This window comes from Staurois parvus, unplaced genomic scaffold (assembly GCF_062004578.1).
Source record: "Staurois parvus isolate SC_StPar_1 unplaced genomic scaffold, SC_StPar_1.0 ptg000064l, whole genome shotgun sequence".
NCBI classification, from domain to species: domain Eukaryota; kingdom Metazoa; phylum Chordata; class Amphibia; order Anura; family Ranidae; genus Staurois; species Staurois parvus.
In genome coordinates, this window is record NW_028317860.1 from 6,417,461 (window position 1) to 6,438,814 (window position 21,354).

Here is a 21,354-nt window from a genome sequence, read left to right on the forward strand (position 1 = left end):
ATTATGTTATTTAGGTCTCCACAGTCCACACAAGGTCTCAGGTCTTTCTTTTCAACAAAAAATATGCCCCAGCAAAAGATGTAAATGGACAGATAAACCCTCATTCTAGGTTCTCCTCGATGTACAGTATAGAAGCAATGCCTGAAGCCCAAGCTCGGATTAAAGGAAAATCCGCCCGAACGGAATCTCAGCTCCAGGTAAAACACTTAGGTCAATATATATTTGGACACAGGCATAACTGTAGTTTTTCAGGTATTTACCAAAACATATTCAAGCTATAGTTATATAATGGATATGGGCTGAAAGTGCGCACTCAGGTTTAATTTGAGGCTTTGTACATCCAAATTGAAGAAAGGGTTTAGGAATTATAGCTCTTAAGAGTAGCCATTCCTTCTTTTTCAAGGGACCAAAAGTAATTGGACAAATGAATATAATCATAAATAAAACGTTAATTTTTTTATATTTTGTTGAGAATTCTTTACTGGCAATGACTGCCTGAAGTCTGGAACCCATGGACATTACCAAAGACTGGGTTTCCTCCTTTCTGATGCTTTGCCAGGCTCTAATTGCAGCTGTCTTCAGTTGTTCTTGGTTTGTGGATCTTTCTGCAGGTTGAGATCAGGTGACTGACTCGGTCATTTCAGAATATTCTACTTTTCCTTAAAAAGCTCCTGGGTTGCTTTTGCAGTGTGTTTTGGATCATTGTCCATCTGTATTGTGAAGTGCCCTCCAATCAACTTTGCTGCATTTGGCTGAATCTCGGCTGACAGTATATCTCTAAACCCTGCAGAATTCATCTGTCTGCTTCTGTCTTCTGCCACATCATCATTAAATACCAATGACCCAGTGCCACTGGGAGCCATACATGCCCATGCTATCACCTAGCCTCTACCACCATGTTTTACAGATGACGTTGTGTGCTTTGGATCATGAGCTGTCCCAAGCCTTCGCCACACTTTTTTCTTCCCATCATTCTGGTACAGATTAATCTTAGTTTCATCCATCCAAAGAATGCTTTTCCAGAACTGGTCTGGCTTTTTGGATGTTTTTGGCAAAGTCTAATCTGGCTTTTCTATTCTTCCGGCTTATAAATGGTTTGCACCTTGTTGTGAACCCTCTGTATTTGCTCTCATGAAGTCTTCTGTTGATTGTAGACTTTGACAATGATATGCCCACCTCCTGGAGAGTGTCCTTCACTTGTCTGGATGTTGTGAATGGGTTTTTCTTTACTATAGAGATGATCCTGTGGTCATCCACCACTGTTGTCTTCCGTGGACGTCCATGCCTTTCTATGTTGCTGAGCTCACCAATGCGTTCTTCTTTCCTCAGAATGTACCAAACTGTTGATATGACCACTCCTAATGTTGCTGCTATCTCTCTCATGGATTTGTTTCCTTTTTGAAACCTTACAATGGCCTGTTTCACTTGCAATGTCAGCTCCTTTGAACGCAAGATGTAGATTCACAGCAATAGATTCCAAATGCAAATACCACACCACAAGGTCAACTCCAGACCTTTTACCTGCTTAACTGATTAAGAAATAATGAAGGAGTAGCCTACACCTAGACATGAAACAGCTTTTGATTCAATTGTCCAATTACTTCTGGTCCCTTGAAAAAGGGGGGGTGGCTACTCTTAGGAGCTGTAATTCCTAAACCCTTCCTCCAAATCAGATGTACAAGTACACTTTCAGCCCATATGTTTTGGTAAATACCTGAAAAAAACTAAAACAGTGGCCTTCTTCTTATCAAAGCCATCTAAGTGGTTATGGTAAGCAAATGGAACATGTTGTGAAACTGAGCTCTCTGGCTGCAGTTCCATGGTGATGACCACTTGTAGAAAACAGTGTTGCTGGCAGGCTAGTCACCTGGGGGAGCCCCGACATCCACAATTAGCAGTGCCAGGGTAAACAAAACAAACACAACAAAGTATACTCTTGGATGGTCAAAAACACAAAACAACTGAGGATGGGGGAGAGGGAGGGGATTTTTCATCTCCCTCTGGTTGGTGTTTCTTGTTGAAGGTGGAGCCAATCATCTCTCAAGTAGATGACCTGGAAGATGATTTGGGAAATGACGCATCTACTTCCCTGTGTAAGGACCCAGGTCTGAACCTGCAACCTCTGCTGAGTCTGGCAGTATATCCTCTTGCTGAGCCACCTGAGTTGCTAGACAGCTCCCTGCCTGATTCATTAGACAGCATTGCCTTGTGTCTTGTTTCTCTTGAACCCTTTGCTCCTCCCATGAACTTCCTATTTAGGCCATGCATTTGAACTTCCTGTTTGCCAGATTATTGTGCTCTCTCCAGCCAATATCTTGCTCATGTCACTCCTGCTGCCATCTGTATCTTCACTAACACTTGTTACCTACCTTTGCTTGTTCATTGACTATGCTTCCACTTGATCCCAACATGAAACCACTTGTTACCAACCTTTGGCTTGTTTACTGACTACGCTTCTGCTTGACCCCTACCTGCAATATCCACTACTGGACCCAGCTTTATCACCTTCAGGTGGAGAGATTCTGGGAACCCCGACCTGGTACTAACATGCAGCAAAACCCATCAGGAGCTCTGGTGAAGACTATTTAGTGCTTAGAACCCACAACTCAGGTGAACCTGTGCCATCTGCGAGGGTGGTCTGCTTGTGTACTTATCCAGCTGATCAGTTGGAGCCTCTCTACTACTATAGCCACTGGTCTCCAAGCTTGATCCCTGAATTCCCATTATATTTTTGGAGACCCAGAACTGCCAGGACAGCTTAAAAACTCCCAAATTTACCATATTTTGGAAAGCAGAGGCATAATGAGTCTTTCATATTTGTTTGCAGATAAAGATATAATTTTTTTTTCTTAAACGTCAATCAATAGTTACATACATTGTTATATAGTTACGGATATTGAAAAAAGTCCATCTAGTTTAAGCAATATAAAAAAAATAGAAAACCACCAAATACAGAAATCTATACTCACAGTTGATCCAGAGGAAGGAAAAAAACCTATATAAAGCATGGTCCAATTTGCTCCATTCTGAGAAAAATAAATTATTTCCAGATAACAATTGGATAGTACCTGTATCAACAATCCATGGAGTTACATACCTATACATTTTAATATTAAGTTTTGCTTTGTTTATTCAGGAATGCATCCAGTTCTCTTTTAAAACAATATACTAAGCTGGTCACAACAAGTTCTTGGTGGAGCCTATTCCATGTGAAGAAGCCTTTCCATATGTAAAGATTAGATCTCTTTTCCTCCAGATGAAAATAGTGCCCCCCTTGTTCTTTGTGATGCCCTTAAAATTACTAACTATACACCAAGTTCACTATATACTCCGCCTATGTATTTAAACATGGTAATCATGTTCCCCTCAATCGCATCTTCTCGAGAGAAAATAAATTCAGTCCCGCTAATAATAATAAGCTATTTTAATTCACAACATGGGAATTATACTCTAAAACACATTTTGCTACTCCTGCTGAGTATGAGGATACCACATTTGTTTATTGCCTATCAGCACAGAGGGGCCCAAATTCCAATAAACACCTTCAGGCTTTCAAAGGGCATAAATTACACATCTAATTTCCTGGATACGAATATTATAATATTAAAAATAAATCAAGCAGTGTTTTTGGTTTGTGGTGCTCAAATGCAGTGTAGTTCCAGTTTATCCTAACTCTTTTACGCACCTCTTCATCCTCTTTCTACAGGTGAATACTCTGAATCAGACCCTGAGGTCTCTCCACTTCTCTCATCAGTCATACTAAGAATTTTAAACTCCACCTCACTAGTGTACTTTTTTTGGAAATTTTTGCCAGTGGCTGTACCAGTATCTGACGACACTGGTACTGTCTGGTGATCAGGACACTTGTACTGTCTGACACTGGTAGCTGATGAAACACAGCGGGTGATCAGGTCAGTGGTTCTGGGTAACATTGGTACTAGATGACACTGTACTCGTGTGGCTGGTGATTAGGTCAAACACTAATACTACAAGACTAAAATTATTAATATGTGCCGCGCTCCACTAAATAAATTAAATTTATAAAGTGCAATATGTGCTTGATTTAACCATATATTATATAGTCCATAAACAAAATATATATTGGAATAAACAAAATCTGTGAATGATATAAATATCAACTACAGTCATGGCCGAAATTGTTGGCACCCTTGATATTTTTCCTGAAAATCAAGTATTTCACACAAAAAAGGTATTGCATTAACACATGTTTTGCTATACACATGTTTATTCCCTTTGTATGTATTGGAACAAATATAAAACAGAGGCAGAAAAGCAAATATGACATAATGTCACACAAAACCCCAAAAATGGGCTGGACAAAAGTATTGGCACCCTTAACTTAATATTTGGTTGCACACCCTTTGGAAAACATAACTGAAATCAGTCGCTTCCTATAACCATCAATAAGCTTCTGACACCTCTCACCCGGAATTTTGGACCACTCTTCCTTTGCAAACAGCTCCAGGTCTCTCTTATTGGAAGGACACCTTTTCCCAACAGCAATTTTAAGATCTCTCCACAGGTGTTCAATGGGATTTAGATCTGGGCTCATTGCTGGCCACTTCAGAACTCTCCAGCGCTTCTTTGCCATCCATTTCTGAGTGCTTTTTGACGTATGTTTGGGGTCATTGTCCTGCTGGAAGACCCAGGATCTTGGACGCAAACCCAGCTTTCTGACATTGGGCCCTACAGTGCGACCCAAAATCCTTTGGTAATCCTCAGATTTCATGATGCCTTGCACACAGTCAAGGCACCCAGTGCCAGAGGCAGCAAAACAACCCCAAAACATCATTGAACCTCCACCATATTTTACCGTAGGTACTGTGTTTTGTTCTTTGTAGGCCTCATTCCGTTTTCGGTAAACAGTAGAATGATGTGCTTTACCGAAAAGCTCTATCTTGGTCTCATCTGTCCACAAGACGTTTTCCCAGAAGGCTTTTGGCTTACTCAAGTACATTTTGGCAAACTGTAGTCTTGCTTTTTTATGTCTCTGTGTCAGCAGTGGGGTCCTCCTGGGTCTCCTGCCATAGCGTTTCATTTCATTTAAATGTCGACGGATAGTTCGCGCTGACACTGATGCTCCCTGAGCCTGCAGGACAGCTTGAATGTCTTTGGAACATGTTTGGGGCTGCTTATCCACCATCCGGACTATTCTGCGTTGCAATCTTTCATCAATTTTCCTCATCCGTCCACGACCAGGGAGATTAGCTACAGTGCCATGGGTTGCAAACTTCTTGATAATGTTGCGCACTGTGGACAAAGGCAAATCTAGTTCTCTGGAGATGGACTTGTAACCTTGAGATTGTTGATATTTTGCCACAATTTTGGTTCTCAGGTCCTCAGACAGTTCTCGTCTCCTCTTTCTGTTGTCCATGCTTAGTGTGGCACAGACAGACACACAATGCAAAGGTTAAGTGAACGTCTCTCCTTTTTATCTGCTTTCAGGTGTGATTTCTATATTGCCCACACCTGTTACTTGCCCCAGGTGAGTTTACAGGAGCATCACATGCTTGTAACATTCTTATTTATCCGCAGTTGTGAAAGGGTGCCAATACTTTTGTCCAGCCCATTTTTGGAGGTTTGTGTGACATTATGTCGAATTTGCTTTCTTTCCTCCCTTTTTTTGTTTTGTCCCAATACACACAAAGGGAATAAACATGTGTATAGCAAAACATGTGTTAATGCAATACGTTTCGTGAGAAATACATGATTTCCTGGAGAAATATCAAGGGTGCCAACAATTTCGGCCATGACTGTAGTGATTGTGATATGTTTAAAACTAGAATATGAAAAAAATTTGAAAGTGTATTTAAAAAAAATTATATTATTCAAAAAATGTACAATAATTAACATAAATCCACTTTAGTGTCCACTCCGTGAAAATATTAAAAAAACTGGCTGTAATTTTCTTATGCGCTCACCTTAATTTTAGCCTAACTGAAAATTAGGCTAAAACAACTTTTTGTCCTCAATTGGACAGTTGAGGCGATTTCCAATGGTAGTTTACTTCCAGGAATGATGAGTTGCAAGATGCAGGAATTAAATTTTTCCACCTGGGGTCTCTTAGGCTTGTTGATCCCTGTGTATGATCAGGATGGATGGATTTCTCCCTCCTTTCCCTCCACTCTTTATTTCTCCATAGTATAGGTGCAATAAAAGAAAAAGAATATAGTGCCTTATCCTTTTAAACGCTTTATTAGTGCAGCCAAAGATATTCCACTCACATTTTAATAGTAATAAAAACGCTCTTAAAATGATCCTGTGTGTGTGCTTTGCACACTTCCTGTACTCGCCGTATTTCTCCTGAGTGCGTTGTGACGTCAGAGCCCCTCCCCTATGCGTTACGCCACCGGGTCATGTGGCTTCATCAGGGGGATAGTAGGAAGTGGGGAAGAGCGTTTTTATTACTATTAAAATGTGAGTGGAATATCTTTGGCTGCACTAATAAAGCGTTTAAAAGGATAAGACACTATATTCTTTTTCTTTTATTGCACCTATACTATGGAGAAATAAAGAGTGGAGGGAGAAGAAAAATAAGACCCCAGGAGGACAGAGGGAGAAATCCATCCATCCTGATCATACACAGGGATCAGCAAGCCTAGGAGACCCCAGGTGGAAAAATTGAATTCCTGCATCTTGCAACTCATCATTCTTGGAAGTAAACTAGCATTGGAAAATGCGTCATCTGCCCAATTGAGGACAAAAAGTTGTTTTAGCCTAATTTTCAGTTAGGCTAAAATTAAGATGAGCGCATAAGAAAATTACATCCAGTTTTTTTTTTAATATTTTCACGGAGTGGACACTAAAGTGGATTTATGTTAATTATTGGACATTTTTTGAATAATATAAATGTTTTTAAATACACTTTAAAAATGTTTGCATATTATAGAGTTTTAAATATATCACAATCACTGGTTGATATTTATATCATTCACAGATTTTGTTTATTCCAATATATATTTTGTTTATGGACTATATAGTATATGGTTAAATCAAGCACATATTGCACTTTATAAATAATTTAATTTATTTAGTGGAGCGTGGCACATATTAATTAATAATTTTAATAATTCATTCACACAATTATATGAGTATGTGTTAAAGTGTCAGTGAACCACGATTGATTTAAATTTATTAATGCTTTTTTAATTAAATATAATTAATTTTTATGCCCTAAAATTATACACCATAGTAGCTCGCAAGCACATTTATATTTAATACTACAAGACACTGTATTGGTATGGCTGGTGACCAGGTCACAGGTTCTGGGCAACACTAGTACTAGATGTCAGGAGGCTGCAGGATCAGTCTCACTTTGATTCATGCTCTTGCACATACATAGTGGGAAACCAGCCATGACTCCCCAGGAAGAAACAGCTGGTTCCCAAACCCAAGATGATGGCACAGTGCTGATAAGAACTGGCTGCAAGAAGACTAGACTCCAGGATCTGGTAAGTACATGGCTTTTAATTTTTTAAACAAGGGTGAAGTGGGGACCCTATTTTAATTCACAAAAAATTATTATATTTAATCTCCGGAAGGTTCACAAGTGGAGGATCTGGTAAAAGGCAGGCCAATAGTCTCCAGCATCGGGTCCCTCTTTGCATCGCAGGGACATTTAAAGGATAGTCTTCTCCACCCCTTAGTGATGATTTCACCTATTTACCTTCAATGTAATAAAGATATAATCCAATGGTTGGAGAGTAGGGACAGTTAGTGGACAGGATATGGACAGTAGGAGGCTTACTTGCAATGTCACTTTGCTTTATTCTTTTATACCACACAGCTTGGACTCTGGAGTACCACCTAGATTGCAAATGTTAAGCATTTTATCCTGGAAGCAATCATTTTCCTGCGAGCAGACAATTATTATTTTTATAAACAATTATTTTTTATTCAATGTGCCCTACTATTCCCAAAAGAAAGGAGCAAATTTTGCCCCTATATATGCCAACCTCTATATTGGTTGGTGGGAAAAGCGCCATGTCTTTGGAGATACTAATCTCCACAGGAATCAGGTAAAGTTCTTTCCTTGGTACAGTGATGACTTGATTTTCACTGTATACCGGAATCTGTCTTTGGCAGATTTGTTGGGATATTTTATTGAGAAAGAGCACAATCTTAAGTTTACAGGTAAAGAGCAGTCTGCCCACATCAATTCCTGGATCTAACATGGCTTGTAAGATCTATGCACAAGTACATTAGAAGTCAATTTCTCAGAATTCATTTCTCTGTGCTGATAGCTGTCACCTTGCCTTGTCAAAAGAGCTACTCCAAAGGGACAATTTGTTAGTGTGGGACGGAATTGTTACACCATAGAAGTTTTCTTGAATAGCAGAAAACCTCTATTGCTAAGGCCTATCATGAAGGAAGGACAACCTTAAAGTGTTAAACCCAGGACCCTGCATTCACTATATCTGGTCTCCCACAGTGCACAGAACATGGAAATGCAATTATTTTAGTAAATATAAACTGCTAAACATCTTTTCTCATCATCAGTTAGAGCAGTCTTGTGACTTGTATCGCTGTCCAGTAGAGCACTGGTTACACCTTATAGGAGGAGTTTTCATTCTCTTGTAGCAGGATGCAGGACCTCTGACCTCTGTCTGGAGAGTGCTGATTGGCCCTGTGCTGATCACATGCACTCTCCCAAGGAGAAGAAAAAACCTCTCTAGCATACACACTAGACTGAGTATGTGAAGCGTGCCCCTAGCCTATATTCTATCAGTATATAGTTGGTAGACACTGGAAGAAGGGGAGGATCAGCGAAGACAGGATCAAACATCCTTTTTACACAATATGGAGGATTAACCCCTTAGGTTCCACAGGGAGTATAACAAGCATGCTTTTCTACATTTACAGACTGATTTTACTGTTGTGGGTTTAGTAAAACTTTAAGAGAACATCTCGTACGTGATCGCAAACCTAAAAATGGGGTATATGCATGGGTATTTGCCCATCTTACCGGTAGACTCTGATTTTAAGGACATCCTCTCAACAGGAGTATAGTTTGTAGCTAAGAAGGCATTAACACCTGGTAATATTCTATCTTCAAGATTGTTCAAGTCTAGGAAACAGAAAAGGACTTGGTTGCATATGGTAGGGATGTTCAAGTGTGGTTCGTCCCGTTGTTCCAGCTGTAGTTATTTAGGTGATTCCCATGTGGTTGTGTCATATACTGATGGTGAAGTGCTTCAAATTAAACAGTTAGTAACATTTTGACAGACAAAATATGTAATTTTGTGTGCAATATGCAAGAAGCATTATGATGGCAAGATGGTTGTGAGAACGTATGAGAGATCACCTAATATTAGGACACAGAAAAACACGAGCGTAGCAGAATACTTGGCTGAATATCACGGATACAATACTTATCTGAAGAGCTGAGCCTTTGCTTTTGTCCCATGTTGCTGGGCTGGCCCATAATGGTAATCTTACACGTTGGATTGCAATGAGTAACATTGGGCTGATATCAATCCACGTGGCAGTACACAGTGCTATAGCCTGCAGGGGATACACAAAAGCAGCCACTGGGTAAAATAATTCTGCTGCAAAAGCAGAACATTTTGGAATCCCTGGACACCTCTTGCAGAAACCCCTGGTACTATACTCCAATAAATGGATTTTACAGGTAAGTCAAAAATTCTTCTCTCTTAATCATTAGGTACAGGACACAGGCTCCTTTAATCATACAACCTGGGACATCCCCAAGCAATATAACAGAAGGGCGAACAACATAATAACAATGCTGACAGACCCAAAAACAAAAGGAAATATGTCCCATTCTCAAAAAGCAGCTTGAAGCACCTTACTGCCAAAGCTGGCATCAGCAGAGGCCTAAACATCTATCTGGTAGAACTTCACAAATGTGTGAACTGAGAAACATGTGGCATCCTTGCATATCTAAGAAACAGATGCCTGGTGCTGAAGCCCAAGACAGAATGAGTTGAGCGAGTCTTAAACAGTGAAGGGAGGAACCTTGCACTTCAAGGCATAAGCCTTAGTAGTAACTTACCTAATCCATCTAGAAAAAGTGGAACGTGACACAGCGCATCTCTTATAAAAAGAATATTTTGTGTCAGGGACGCACTGGCCATAGCACAGTTAAAGTGTCCAGGCACATGCGAATGCGCATGTGTGATCCTGCGGGTGCCCGTTCAGCTGTGCAGAGGTGCACACATATGCAGGCATGCGCGCATTCGCCACTAATGATGGCACCAAATTACCCATATAAATGCGGCAGCTGCACTAGTTTGTTGCTGTCTGATCTGCAGCTCCCCCTGTGTTCCTGTGGCTGTTCCTGTGTTTGATACTTGTGATTGACCTTGGCTTGTTTTTCGGATTCTGCTCCTGTCTCCTATCTCTGTCTGATCTGCCTCCTCTGCTGCCAACAATTGCATGTGACCTGACTTCTCTTCAGCCTGACATTTATGCCTGATTTGGCCATCTGTTACCGACCTGGCTCGTCTGACTCTGCCTGTCATTGCCAGCCTGCCTGCTACCAGCCTGCTCCACGGTGCCATCTACTACCAGCCTTCTCCACGGGGCCATCTGCTACCAGCATGCTCAGCTGTTCCACCTGCCCACTACCAGTCTGCCTACTAGCCTGCTCCATGGTGCCACCTGCTGCCAGCCTGCTCTGCTGCCATCACCCATCCAGCAAAGCGCCAACCACTTCTGTGCAAACTACCAGACTGATCAGGCACTCATACCCCGCCATGCTCTTGTGGTTGCTGTCCCACTCTCAGTGGCCCTTGAGTCGGAGTTGTACGAGAGGCCTTCCTCTGCATGTCAGGCTCTCCAATGAGGTACTGTATGTGACAATCTGAGTTTTGAATAGAAGCAGTGACCAAAACAAAACATGCACTTCTCGAACCGCATCCAAATAGTGGACAGAATATTATTTGGGATACTTCAGAACTAGACAAAGTGAAACAAGGACAATATCCTGGATCAGGTGAAAGGAAGAGACCATCTTAAGAAGAAAGAAAGAGGTAGCAAAATCATCTTGACCCTATAGAGAACAAAGAAAGGCTCTTTACACAATAACGTAAGCAGTTCCAAAACACATCTTGCCAACATGATGGCCATAAGGAATCCCCCCTTATGACTAAGGTCAGAGGTTTCCAAAAGAGAATATCCAAGGTCAAAACCTGGCACTTGAGGGTACTTAAGGCCAAGGGATGATCCTGACCAAACTACAAAAAAGTCAGGATACAGTCCACAGAGTAGGAACTTCCATCCTATGGTAGAACTTTTGTTGTAGTGCAGGAATAATGGCGTCAGAGAGACCCCAGTCCCTCAAGAGTTGCCCATACAGAATCTCTCAAGAGTCAAAGTACAAAGTTCGTATAAGCCAGTTTGGTGCCACCAGGGTTGCTGGAACTCTCTCCACCTCAATCCTGCAAAGCAAGGGAGGCAGAATCCATACTAGAGGGAAGGAATAAGTCAAGCTAAACTGATACCACGGGGTCACCAATGAGAAGGTCAGAGGATCCATGTTCCTGGCCACACACCTGTGAACCTTGTTGTTAAAGCAGGATGCCAGGAGCTCCACATCCAGCATCCACCAATGGAAACAGATGTTCCAGAACACTTTGAGGTGCAGGGATGAGACACCTACATCCAGGTGCTGGAGACTGAGAAAGTCTGCTTACCAACTGTCTACTCTGAAAATGTGGACCGCAGGTAAGGCCAAAATGTAGGAATAATAAAGTCAAAGAGACCCTTTCACCTAGATGTGTGCGTCTGATGCACAGATCAGAACATAGTCTGTCTTCATGTGCATTTTAGAATGCACTTGGAGATCCATGCAGGTCTGTGCAGCTGGCTGTCTATCATTGATTTTAACAGGCTACCTGCACGGAAAACCTGTGCACCCTGTGTGGGAGATGGTCCTTTGCATGGTTGTACAAACAGGTATACCCGTGTGAATGAGCCCTATTATGTGCAGGTCAATAGGTATTAAGAGTTCAATTCAGCAATATAACAGACCTGGTCAAAACACCACCTCCCCATATCTGCAATACAGGTCTGCATGAGGACACTTTTGATTAGGTACGTGACTGTGAATAAGCTCTGCCAGCATAGAACACTGCAGTTGGAGAGTGTCATGGACTTGGGGCTGCAGGAGAACCACTGCCTTGAGAACCCTGTGTTTTATAGTGTTTTAAAGATATCCAGAAGGAGCTGGTCACTTGTTGACTTATATGCCCATCCGGACACTCTGTCAATGTTTCACCAGACCCTAGCCAGATTCGCATGGAACTGTATAGTGGCTAGGGCAAGTAGGAATACCCAAAATAACTATCATTGTAGCAAATGGCTTCATATGTATAATGTATTCCTATGTGGGCACCGGACTGTATGAGGTGGGCATTCTCTGTGATTAGCTCTTATCTGATGGTTCTCTGTATAAATGCAGTGTGTTTCTATAATAAAGCAGTCCTTCTTGTTTACTCCAAAAACTGGAGTTGTCTAGTTCTTTGGGGCAGCTACAGCTAAAGTCACTTGCCTCATGTGCCAGAGCTTGGGAAGCAGCTTCTTGGAGAAGATACCCAGTCGGGGTGTCCGGAGTCTACCACAGAGAGCAAGGAGCAGCATTTTATAGACAAAAAATGTATTTTAAGGTATTTCCAAGCAAAATAAAAAATGATTTCATTAGAAAATTATGGAAAAAATGTAGGAATGTTGCTTTTAGTAACCCATTAGATTGCATTGGTTTTTCTAATGCAAGAGAGAAAATTGAAGCTCAGCATCTCCAAATCTTTCTGTCAAGGAAATTCACCTGGTCACCAGAAGAAGAGAGGAGATATCTCCCCAATGGGAACACACACAGGAATAAGAAGAGATCTGATCCTTACTTGTTCCAAAATGAATAAACATGTTATGGCAGGAGCTGGGCTTTAAAGCACTTGAGTCTCGAGTTTTTAAATGCTTTGTAAGGTGTCAGACCTACTGAGGTCAGCATTTGTAAAACATACCTGTAGATGTTGTGTGGCTTTTTAGTAGGACAGGTTGAGGAATAACACCCCGATAATTCAGTAACTGGTTGAATAGACATCTCGCCCTCCGTAAAGAGGAAGCTGGGAGTGTCCCAGTGGAAGAAAGACGAAGCAGGGACTGCATGGGACACTGATCTAGGTACAAAGATAAATATAAACCTCATAGGCTATTGCAAAGACATTAAAAATAAATATTATTTGATGTATTTTCCATATGTACTAAAGATTTAATTACACATCTGTGAATTTATTAACTACATTTGATTGTCAACAGGACTTAATACCGGGTTATTTGCTGAACTGCCTGGTTTTACTGCTCCTCCCCCAAAACCACAAGCATAAGGCACCTTTCACATGAGCAGTCCGATCAGGTCCACCTGTTCGTTTTTTAGGTGGTCCCGATCGGACCCTCCATTTTCCTTAACCCTTCACAAAAGTAAATTTTTCTTTTAGGTCTAAATTTTTTGCTTATGTATCAGGAACTTTTGTTTTGTTTGTACATCCAGCTCCTTATGTTCCCTAATACACACACAAATTGTTGGCAGCCACATGTATAGATGTATGACTTATATGTATGTTAAAAGCTGTAGATTGAAAGATTGAGCTCTGACCTTTGTATTACTTATATAGATATGTCAGGGTTGCAACAGCATGGATCACATTACCTGCATAAGGATATAGATTGGGTGCAAGCTGACAACGTTCTAAATTCATGCCAGCTGACAATCTGATGCTGAGCATCTGTTTTAAGGGCTTCTTTAAACCACCCTGCATGCTTTTTGCTCTCTATAAAGCCTCATTCACATTAGTGCTGAGGCCCCTATACTGTAAAGAGGCCATTTATTTGTCTTGAGCCGCCAGGTGCTGTGTGTAGGCAGCCCACGTAAGTGCATTGAAATTCAGCAGCTGTATGGACACAGATACTTGCCCTATTTTAAAATGTATGCAGGTGAGTGGCCTCAAATGCACACTGTCACGCACTGTGGGTGCAGCAAAAATAGTCCCATAGGATGTGTTTGTTGACAATACCACCACCGAATGCAACCTATTCAAATGACTGATGCCACACAACAACTGGCCATGTGGCATGGTGGGTCGGCATTTTGAGGGTTAAAACAAGCAGCGAGCAGGTAACACATCGCCTCCTTTCCACCTGTCATATGCCTCTGAAAAGCAATCCACCATGGATCACTTTTCAGAGGAGCAACAAGCTATGCAGCCAGTATAAACCTAGCCTTACTGTTAGGGAGATTTAGGCCTCATTTACACCGGTATGCTATTGCCACGCTTTTCCAGGGGACAAAAGTGTATGAAAACTATTCCCAATTAAATTGAATGTAACTGTTCGCACTGCATTTGCGCTACGCTTTGAAAATCCTGCCTGCTGCATCCTTGATGCAGTTTTCTTAAAGCACACCAAAAAATGCACCTTCCACTGTAAGTCAATGGAAAAGCATGAAAATAGCATCAGTATGAAAGGGCCCACGCCCTCTCTATTTGTCATGGTGACTGTTATCACCAAGACAGGAAAACAAATCCATTTTGTGTCTTCACCTGAACAGGAATAGAGGAAACATCTTCTAATGGAGACACTAATTGTGGTGACAACCAGAGATTTCCTCTAACTTCCTCTTATGGCTATAGGACAAGAAGTGAAGGGAAACCTCCTCAATAGGACACAGATGGCCAAAAAAGAAAAACTAACAGGGACAGTAACCCTCCAAACTAAGAAAAACATTTTGCCTTCAGTTCCACAGTGGAACTAGACATGACTAATAAAAAACTGTGAGCAGGCAGCTCTTTGTTGTAGAAGAGGCATGCTATGTCTCCTCTGCAATAACACACACTTACCTTCCCACTTGCTGTATTCCATTGAATGCACACTGAGCTGTGCATGCGCAGCGCACCGTGCATTCCGGGCACAGGCTGGCTCTGTTGGAATGACAGACTCCCATGCGCATGTGCAGGATGGTGTCATTCTCCAACTGGCCAATCAAAAGACTGAAAACCTAGAAGTAGCCAGGGAGAAGATGACAACAACCAGAGTGGAATTGACCACTGCATTGCTGGAGTGAGGCGAGTACTTCTGTGACTTTAGTTCCACTTTAAACCAGTGCTAATGTTCCAGGTCGTGGCATCACACGGATCTCAGTGTCTGGATTACACTCTTTAAAGCTGAACAGGGCAGCACAATGGCTAAAAGGTTAGCACCTCTGGCTGGCAGTACTAGGGTCATTGGTTCGAATCCCAACCACGGCACCACCTGCCTGGAGTTTGCATGTTCTCCCTGTGCCTGTTTCCTCTGGGTACTCCGGTTTCCTCCCACCCTCCAAAGACATGAGGGTTAGGGACTGATGTGAATGTACAGTGTATATGTAAAAGCGCTGCATAAATTGATGGCGCTATATAAGTACCTGTAATAAAAATAATAAAATAACTTGAACGGGAGCTGTTTTACTGGCTAACACTTGGTTCACACTAATGCAGATATCAGTGTGTTTTCCAGTTTGCAGAAACGCACTACAGTCCATCTAACATGATTTCCTATAGATCTAGTTTACATCTGTGCATTTTGAGCCGGTGTGGTTTTTTTTTTTTTTTTTTAAAGGGTCAGGGACTTTTTTCCCGCAGCAGATTGTATTTTTTTTTTTTGTTCAACAGACATTAAGGGAGCCACACCAAAAACGCAAGTGTTGCATTTTTGATGCATTTTTTTTCTGCCAAGAGGAAAGTATTGACTTTGATGCAACTTTACATTCTCTGGCACTCAAGTAGACAAGGTCAAACCAAAGTCGCGCCCATCCAAAGTCACATCAAAGTCGCGCCCATCCAAAATCACATCAAAGTCTTGCCTATCCAAAGTCACATCAAAGTTTTGCCTATCCAAAGTCACATCAAAGTCGCGCCCATTCAAAGTCACATACAAGTCGCGGGCATTCAAAGTCTTGCCTATCCAAAGTCACATCAAAGTTGCACCTGTCCAAAGTCACATCAAAGTCTTGCCCGTCCAAAGTCACATCAAAATCTTACCTATCCAAAGTCACATCAAAGTCTTGCCCGTCCAAAGTCACATCAAAATCTTACCTATCCAAAGTCACATCAAAGTCTTGCCTATCCAAAGTCACATCAAATTCTTGCCTATCCAAAGTCACATCAATGTCTTGCCTATCCAAAGTCACATCAAAGTCTTGCCTATCCAAAGTCACATCAAAGTCGCGACCATTCAAAGTCACATCAAAGTCGCGGGCATTCAAAGTCACATCAAAGTCGCGCCTATCCAAAGTCACATCAAAGTCTTGCCCGTCCAAAGTCACATCAAAGTCTTGCCCGTCCAAAGTCACATCAAAGTCTTGCCCGTCCAAAGTCACATCAAAGTCTTGCCCGTCCAAAGTCACATCAAAGTCTTGCCCGTCCAAAGTCACATCAAAGTCTTGCCTGTCCAAAGTCACAAAGTCTTGCCTATCCAAAGTCACATCAAAGTTGCGCCATCAAAAATCACGTCAAAGTTGCACCCATTCAAAATCACATCAAAGTCTTGCCCGTCCAAAGTCACATCAAAGTCTTGCCCGTCCAAAGTCACATCAAAGTCTTGCCCGTCCAAAGTCACATCAAAGTCTTGCCTGTCCAAAGTCACAAAGTCTTGCCTATCCAAAGTCACATCAAAGTTGCGCCATCAAAAATCACGTCAAAGTTGCACCCATTCAAAATCACGTCAAAGTCTTGCCCATCCAAAGTCACGTCAAAGTCGCGCCCATCCAAAGTCACGTCAAAGTCGCGCCCATCCAAAGTCACGTCAAAGTCTTGCCCATTCAAAGTCACGTCAAAGTCTCGCCCATCCAAAGTCACGTCAAAGTCTCGCCCATCCAAAGTCACGTCAAACTCTCGCCCATCCAAAGTCACGTCAAAGTCTCGCCCATCCAAAGTCACGTCAAAGTCTCGCCCATCCAAAGTCACGTCAAAGTCTCGCCCATCCAAAGTCACGTCAAAGTCGCGCCCATCCAAAGTCACGTCAAAGTCGCGCCCATCCAAAGTCACGTCAAAGTCGCGCCCATTCAAAGTCACATCAAAGTCGCGCCCATCCAAAATCACATCAAAGTCTTGCCTATCCAAAGTCACATCAAAGTTTTGCCTATCCAAAGTCACATCAAAGTCGCGCCCATTCAAAGTCACATACAAGTCGCGGGCATTCAAAGTCGCGCCTATCCAAAGTCACATCAAAGTCTTGCCTATCCAAAGTCACATCAAAGTTGCACCTGTCCAAAGTCACATCAAAGTCTTGCCCGTCCAAAGTCACATCAAAATCTTACCTATCCAAAGTCACATCAAAGTCTTGCCTATTCAAAGTCACATCAAAATCTTACCTATCCAAAGTCACATCAAAGTCTTGCCTATCCAAAGTCACATCAAATTCTTGCCTATCCAAAGTCACATCAATGTCTTGCCTATCCAAAGTCACATCAAAGTCTTGCCTATCCAAAGTCACATCAAAGTCGCGACCATTCAAAGTCACATCAAAGTCGCGGGCATTCAAAGTCACATCAAAGTCGCGCCTATCCAAAGTCACATCAAAGTCTTGCCCGTCCAAAGTCACATCAAAGTCTTGCCCGTCCAAAGTCACATCAAAGTCTTGCCCGTCCAAAGTCACATCAAAGTCTTGCCCGTCCAAAGTCACATCAAAGTCTTGCCCGTCCAAAGTCACATCAAAGTCTTGCCTGTCCAAAGTCACAAAGTCTTGCCTATCCAAATACACATCAAAGTTGCGCCATCAAAAATCACGTCAAAGTTGCGCCCATTCAAAATCACATCAAAGTCTTGCCCATCCAAAGTCACGTCAAAGTCGCGCCCATCCAAAGTCACATCAAAGTCTTGCCCATTCAAAGTCACATCAAAGTCTTGCCCATGCAAAGTCACGTAAAAGTCGCGCCCATCCAAAGTCACGTCAAAGTCTTGCCCATCCAAAGTCACGTCAAAGTCTTGCCCATCCAAAGTCACGTCAAAGTCTTGCCCATCCAAAGTCACGTCAAAGTCTTGCCCATCCAAAGTCACGTCAAAGTCTTGCCCATCCAAAGTCACGTCAAAGTCGCGCCCATCCAAAGTCAAGTCAAAGTTGCGCCCATCCAAAGTCACATCAAAGTCGCGCCCATTCAAAGTCACATCAAAGTCTTGCCCGTCCAAAGTCACATCAAAGTCTTGCCCGACCAAAATCACATCAAAGTCTTGCCCGTCCAAAGTCACATCAAAGTCTTGCCCATCCAAAGTCACATCAAAGTCTTGCCCGTCCAAAGTCACATCAAAGTTGCGCCATCAAAAATCACGTCAAAGTTGCGCCCATTCAAAATCACATCAAAGTCTTGCCCATCCAAAGTCACGTCAAAGTCGCGCCCATCCAAAGTCACGTCAAAGTCGCGCCCATCCAAAGTCACGTCAAAGTCGCGCCCATCCAAAGTCACGTCAAAGTCTCGCCCATCCAAAGTCACGTCAAAGTCTCGCCCATCCAAAGTCACGTCAAAGTCTCGCCCATCCAAAGTCACGTCAAAGTCTCGCCCATCCAAAGTCACGTCAAAGTCGCGCCCATCCAAAGTCACGTCAAAGTCGCGCCCATCCAAAGTCACGTCAAAGTCGCGCCCATCCAAAGTCACATCAAAGTCTTGCCCATCCAAAGTCACGTCAAAGTCGCGCCCATTCAAAGTCACGCCAAAGTCTTGCCTATCCAAAGTCGCGTCAAAGTCACACCCATTCAAAGTCACATCAAAGTCAATCCCCCCACAAAACACATCAGAAACATGTCAAAAATGCAAAACGCACTGTGAAATCGCACAACACACAATCTGCACAGACGTGAACCTAGCCCAAAGGATTTCTATGTCTGTCCTGAGGTTAATGCAGCCCTGTCAGACATCATGGACAGATTAGTGACCTGACTATTCTGTACAGAAGTTATGTCACACAGCTGGGTCACCTCCCAGCCCCTAGTTTGTGATTGGACATTGAAGAAATATTAGCAGACTAATGGATTCAGCAGAATGCTCTCTCCTCCTATCAGAAAACTCCTTCTTAGTATGTTTGCAAGCAGAACATCTGATTGGCTGCCCCTCCATCTCCCAGTCTGGGTGCTGCTGTTCTAGGGGGCTGTCAGGAATCCATACTCAGGTGTCTACATTTTGATATGTTCTTTTTATTGAATATACATGTGTTCCTGCATGCCAGCTTTAATAGCTATGTAAGCAGAATATCTAGTATACAATGACACGTGAAGCTATGTGGAGGGGAGTAGGCAGAGCAGACCTGTGCAGGCAGCCAGTGCTGGGATGTAAGCCCTGTATTATAGGTGGCCAGCACTGCTTGTCAGCCCACGTGTATCACTAATCCAGGATCTATCATCACATTGTCCCTCCCCAGCTTCTCACTCTGTCACTTCCCGACTCCTCCGCGACCCCAGATGTTCAGTCACCGGCTCATAACCTACAGGGGAAGGAAAATAGAAGAACACAAAGTCCGCCCGGAAACTCCTTCCCCTCTCCTGACTTGGTGCAATGTCAGTGTACAGAGCCGGGTGCCAGCTGAGCATGCGCAGTCACAGGGAGGAAGGCTCTAGGAGGCCATGTGACCCGACACCGACATGTCTTAGAACCACGTGACCGCTCCAACACTGCCAGAGCGGAGGACTTGAAAGACGCTGAGAAGGACTTATGTACTGTGTGCCGGGTGGCATGATCACAGTGTGTCCAGGGGGGGCGAGGCTGCTGCAGGCTCTGATGACTAGTCCCTGGATGCCTCCAATCTCTGATAAGAATCAAGTTTTGAAAAAAAGTGTTACTAAACCCACAACAGTAAAATCAGTCTGTATATACAGTAAAGCATGCTTGTTAATCATCTGTATTGTGTAAAAAAAGATGTTTGACCCTGCCTTCTCTGATCCTCCCCTTCTACTGTTTGCATCCATTTGCTGATAGAGCCTTGGGGGCAAGCTGCACATGCTCAGTTTGATGTGTATTACTAGAGTTTTTTTTTTCTTTGGAGAGTGCATGTGATCAGCACAGGGCCAATCAGCACTGTCCAGAGGGTCCGGGGTCCTGCAGCTTCATAGGACAATCAGGGAAGTATGAAAACTACAAGCTTTAAGCGGTGCTCTGCTGAACACTGCTAGAAGTCACAAGGCAGATCTAACTGCTGATGAGAAAAGGTATTTAGCAGTTTATATTTACTAAAATAATTGCACTTCCATGTTGTGTGTACTGTGGGAGACCAGATATAGTGAATGCAGGGTCCTGGGTTTAGTAACACTTTGAAGCTGACTTCTAGCATTAGCAAATATTGTCTAAACACAAGATTTCTGTGTATTCTTCCTTGAATCTTGTGTTCTCTGTGTAGTTCTTCCAGATCTGTGCAGTAATCCAAGGTGAGCTTCTTGTAATAAAGACCACTCACTGCTTCTTTCTCGCCTTGTGCAGGGTGACTGGTCTTGTCCCCGCCCCCGCCTGTGGTTTTCTGCAGGGAGCTTGTAATGGGCCTTGCTGGGTCTCACACAGCTCTGCTCCTTGCACAGGATACCTACAGCACAGTGATGATGTCACATCTACCTTTACAAGACAATTACTGGGTTTGCACACAAATTGGATTTCTATCTGTGGTGGTGATTGTGAGATACACTCTCCGGCCACTTTATTTGGTAACACAAACTGCTAATCAGCCAATCACATGGCAGCAACTCAATGCATTTAGGCATCTAGACATGGTGAAGACAACTTGCTGAAGTTCAAACTGAGCATCAAAATGGGGAAGAAAGGGGAGTTAAGTGATTTTGAATGTGGTATGGTTGTTGGTGCCAGACAGGGTGGTCCGAGTATTTCAAAAACTGCTGATCTACTGGGATTTTCATGCACAACCATCTCTAGGGTTTACAGAGAATGGTCCGCAAAAGAGGAAATATCCAGTGAGTGGCAGTTGTGTGGATGAAAATGCCTTGTTGATGTCAGAGGAGAATGGGCAGACTGGTTGCTGTAACATTCAGATGGTAGGGTCAAAATTTGGCATAAACAACATGAAACCATGGATCCATTCTGCCTTGTATCAATGGTTCAGGCTGGTGCTGGTGGTGGTGTAATGGTGTGAGGGATATTTTCTTGGCACTAGCAAGGTGTACCTAATAAAGTGGCTGGTGAGTGTATATGTAAATTAACATTTTTATGCCTTGGGTTCAGCTTAAAGACCTCATTTACAGAAGAGGCAGTAAAAATAAGCAGTTGTCCTACGGTTTTACAGCTCCCAACTGCCTGCCCTAACATGGTGATCAAGGGGGTGGTACACATGCGGTGGCAAAAACTATAAC

At 42.7% G+C, this 21,354-nt stretch overlaps 1 protein-coding gene across 2 annotated transcripts in view; it reads right to left on the minus strand.

Moving 5' to 3' along the window:
• The window catches only part of VWA8 (von Willebrand factor A domain containing 8), a 422,826-nt gene extending 403,248 nt beyond the window's left edge, over positions 1-19,578 (minus strand). The window contains exons 1-2 of one of the 2 annotated variants that reach the window (XM_089668819.1): positions 19,433-19,578; positions 13,005-13,160 (exon numbers count right to left, since the gene is read on the minus strand). In XM_089668819.1, the coding sequence (XP_089524945.1) occupies positions 13,005-13,149 (145 nt within the window). In that variant the 5' untranslated portion in view covers positions 13,150-13,160; positions 19,433-19,578. The remainder of the gene's footprint in view (positions 1-13,004; positions 13,161-19,432) is intronic. The other variant, XM_089668820.1, reaches the window with a different exon arrangement.
• Between the last annotated feature and the right edge of the window lie 1,776 nt (positions 19,579-21,354).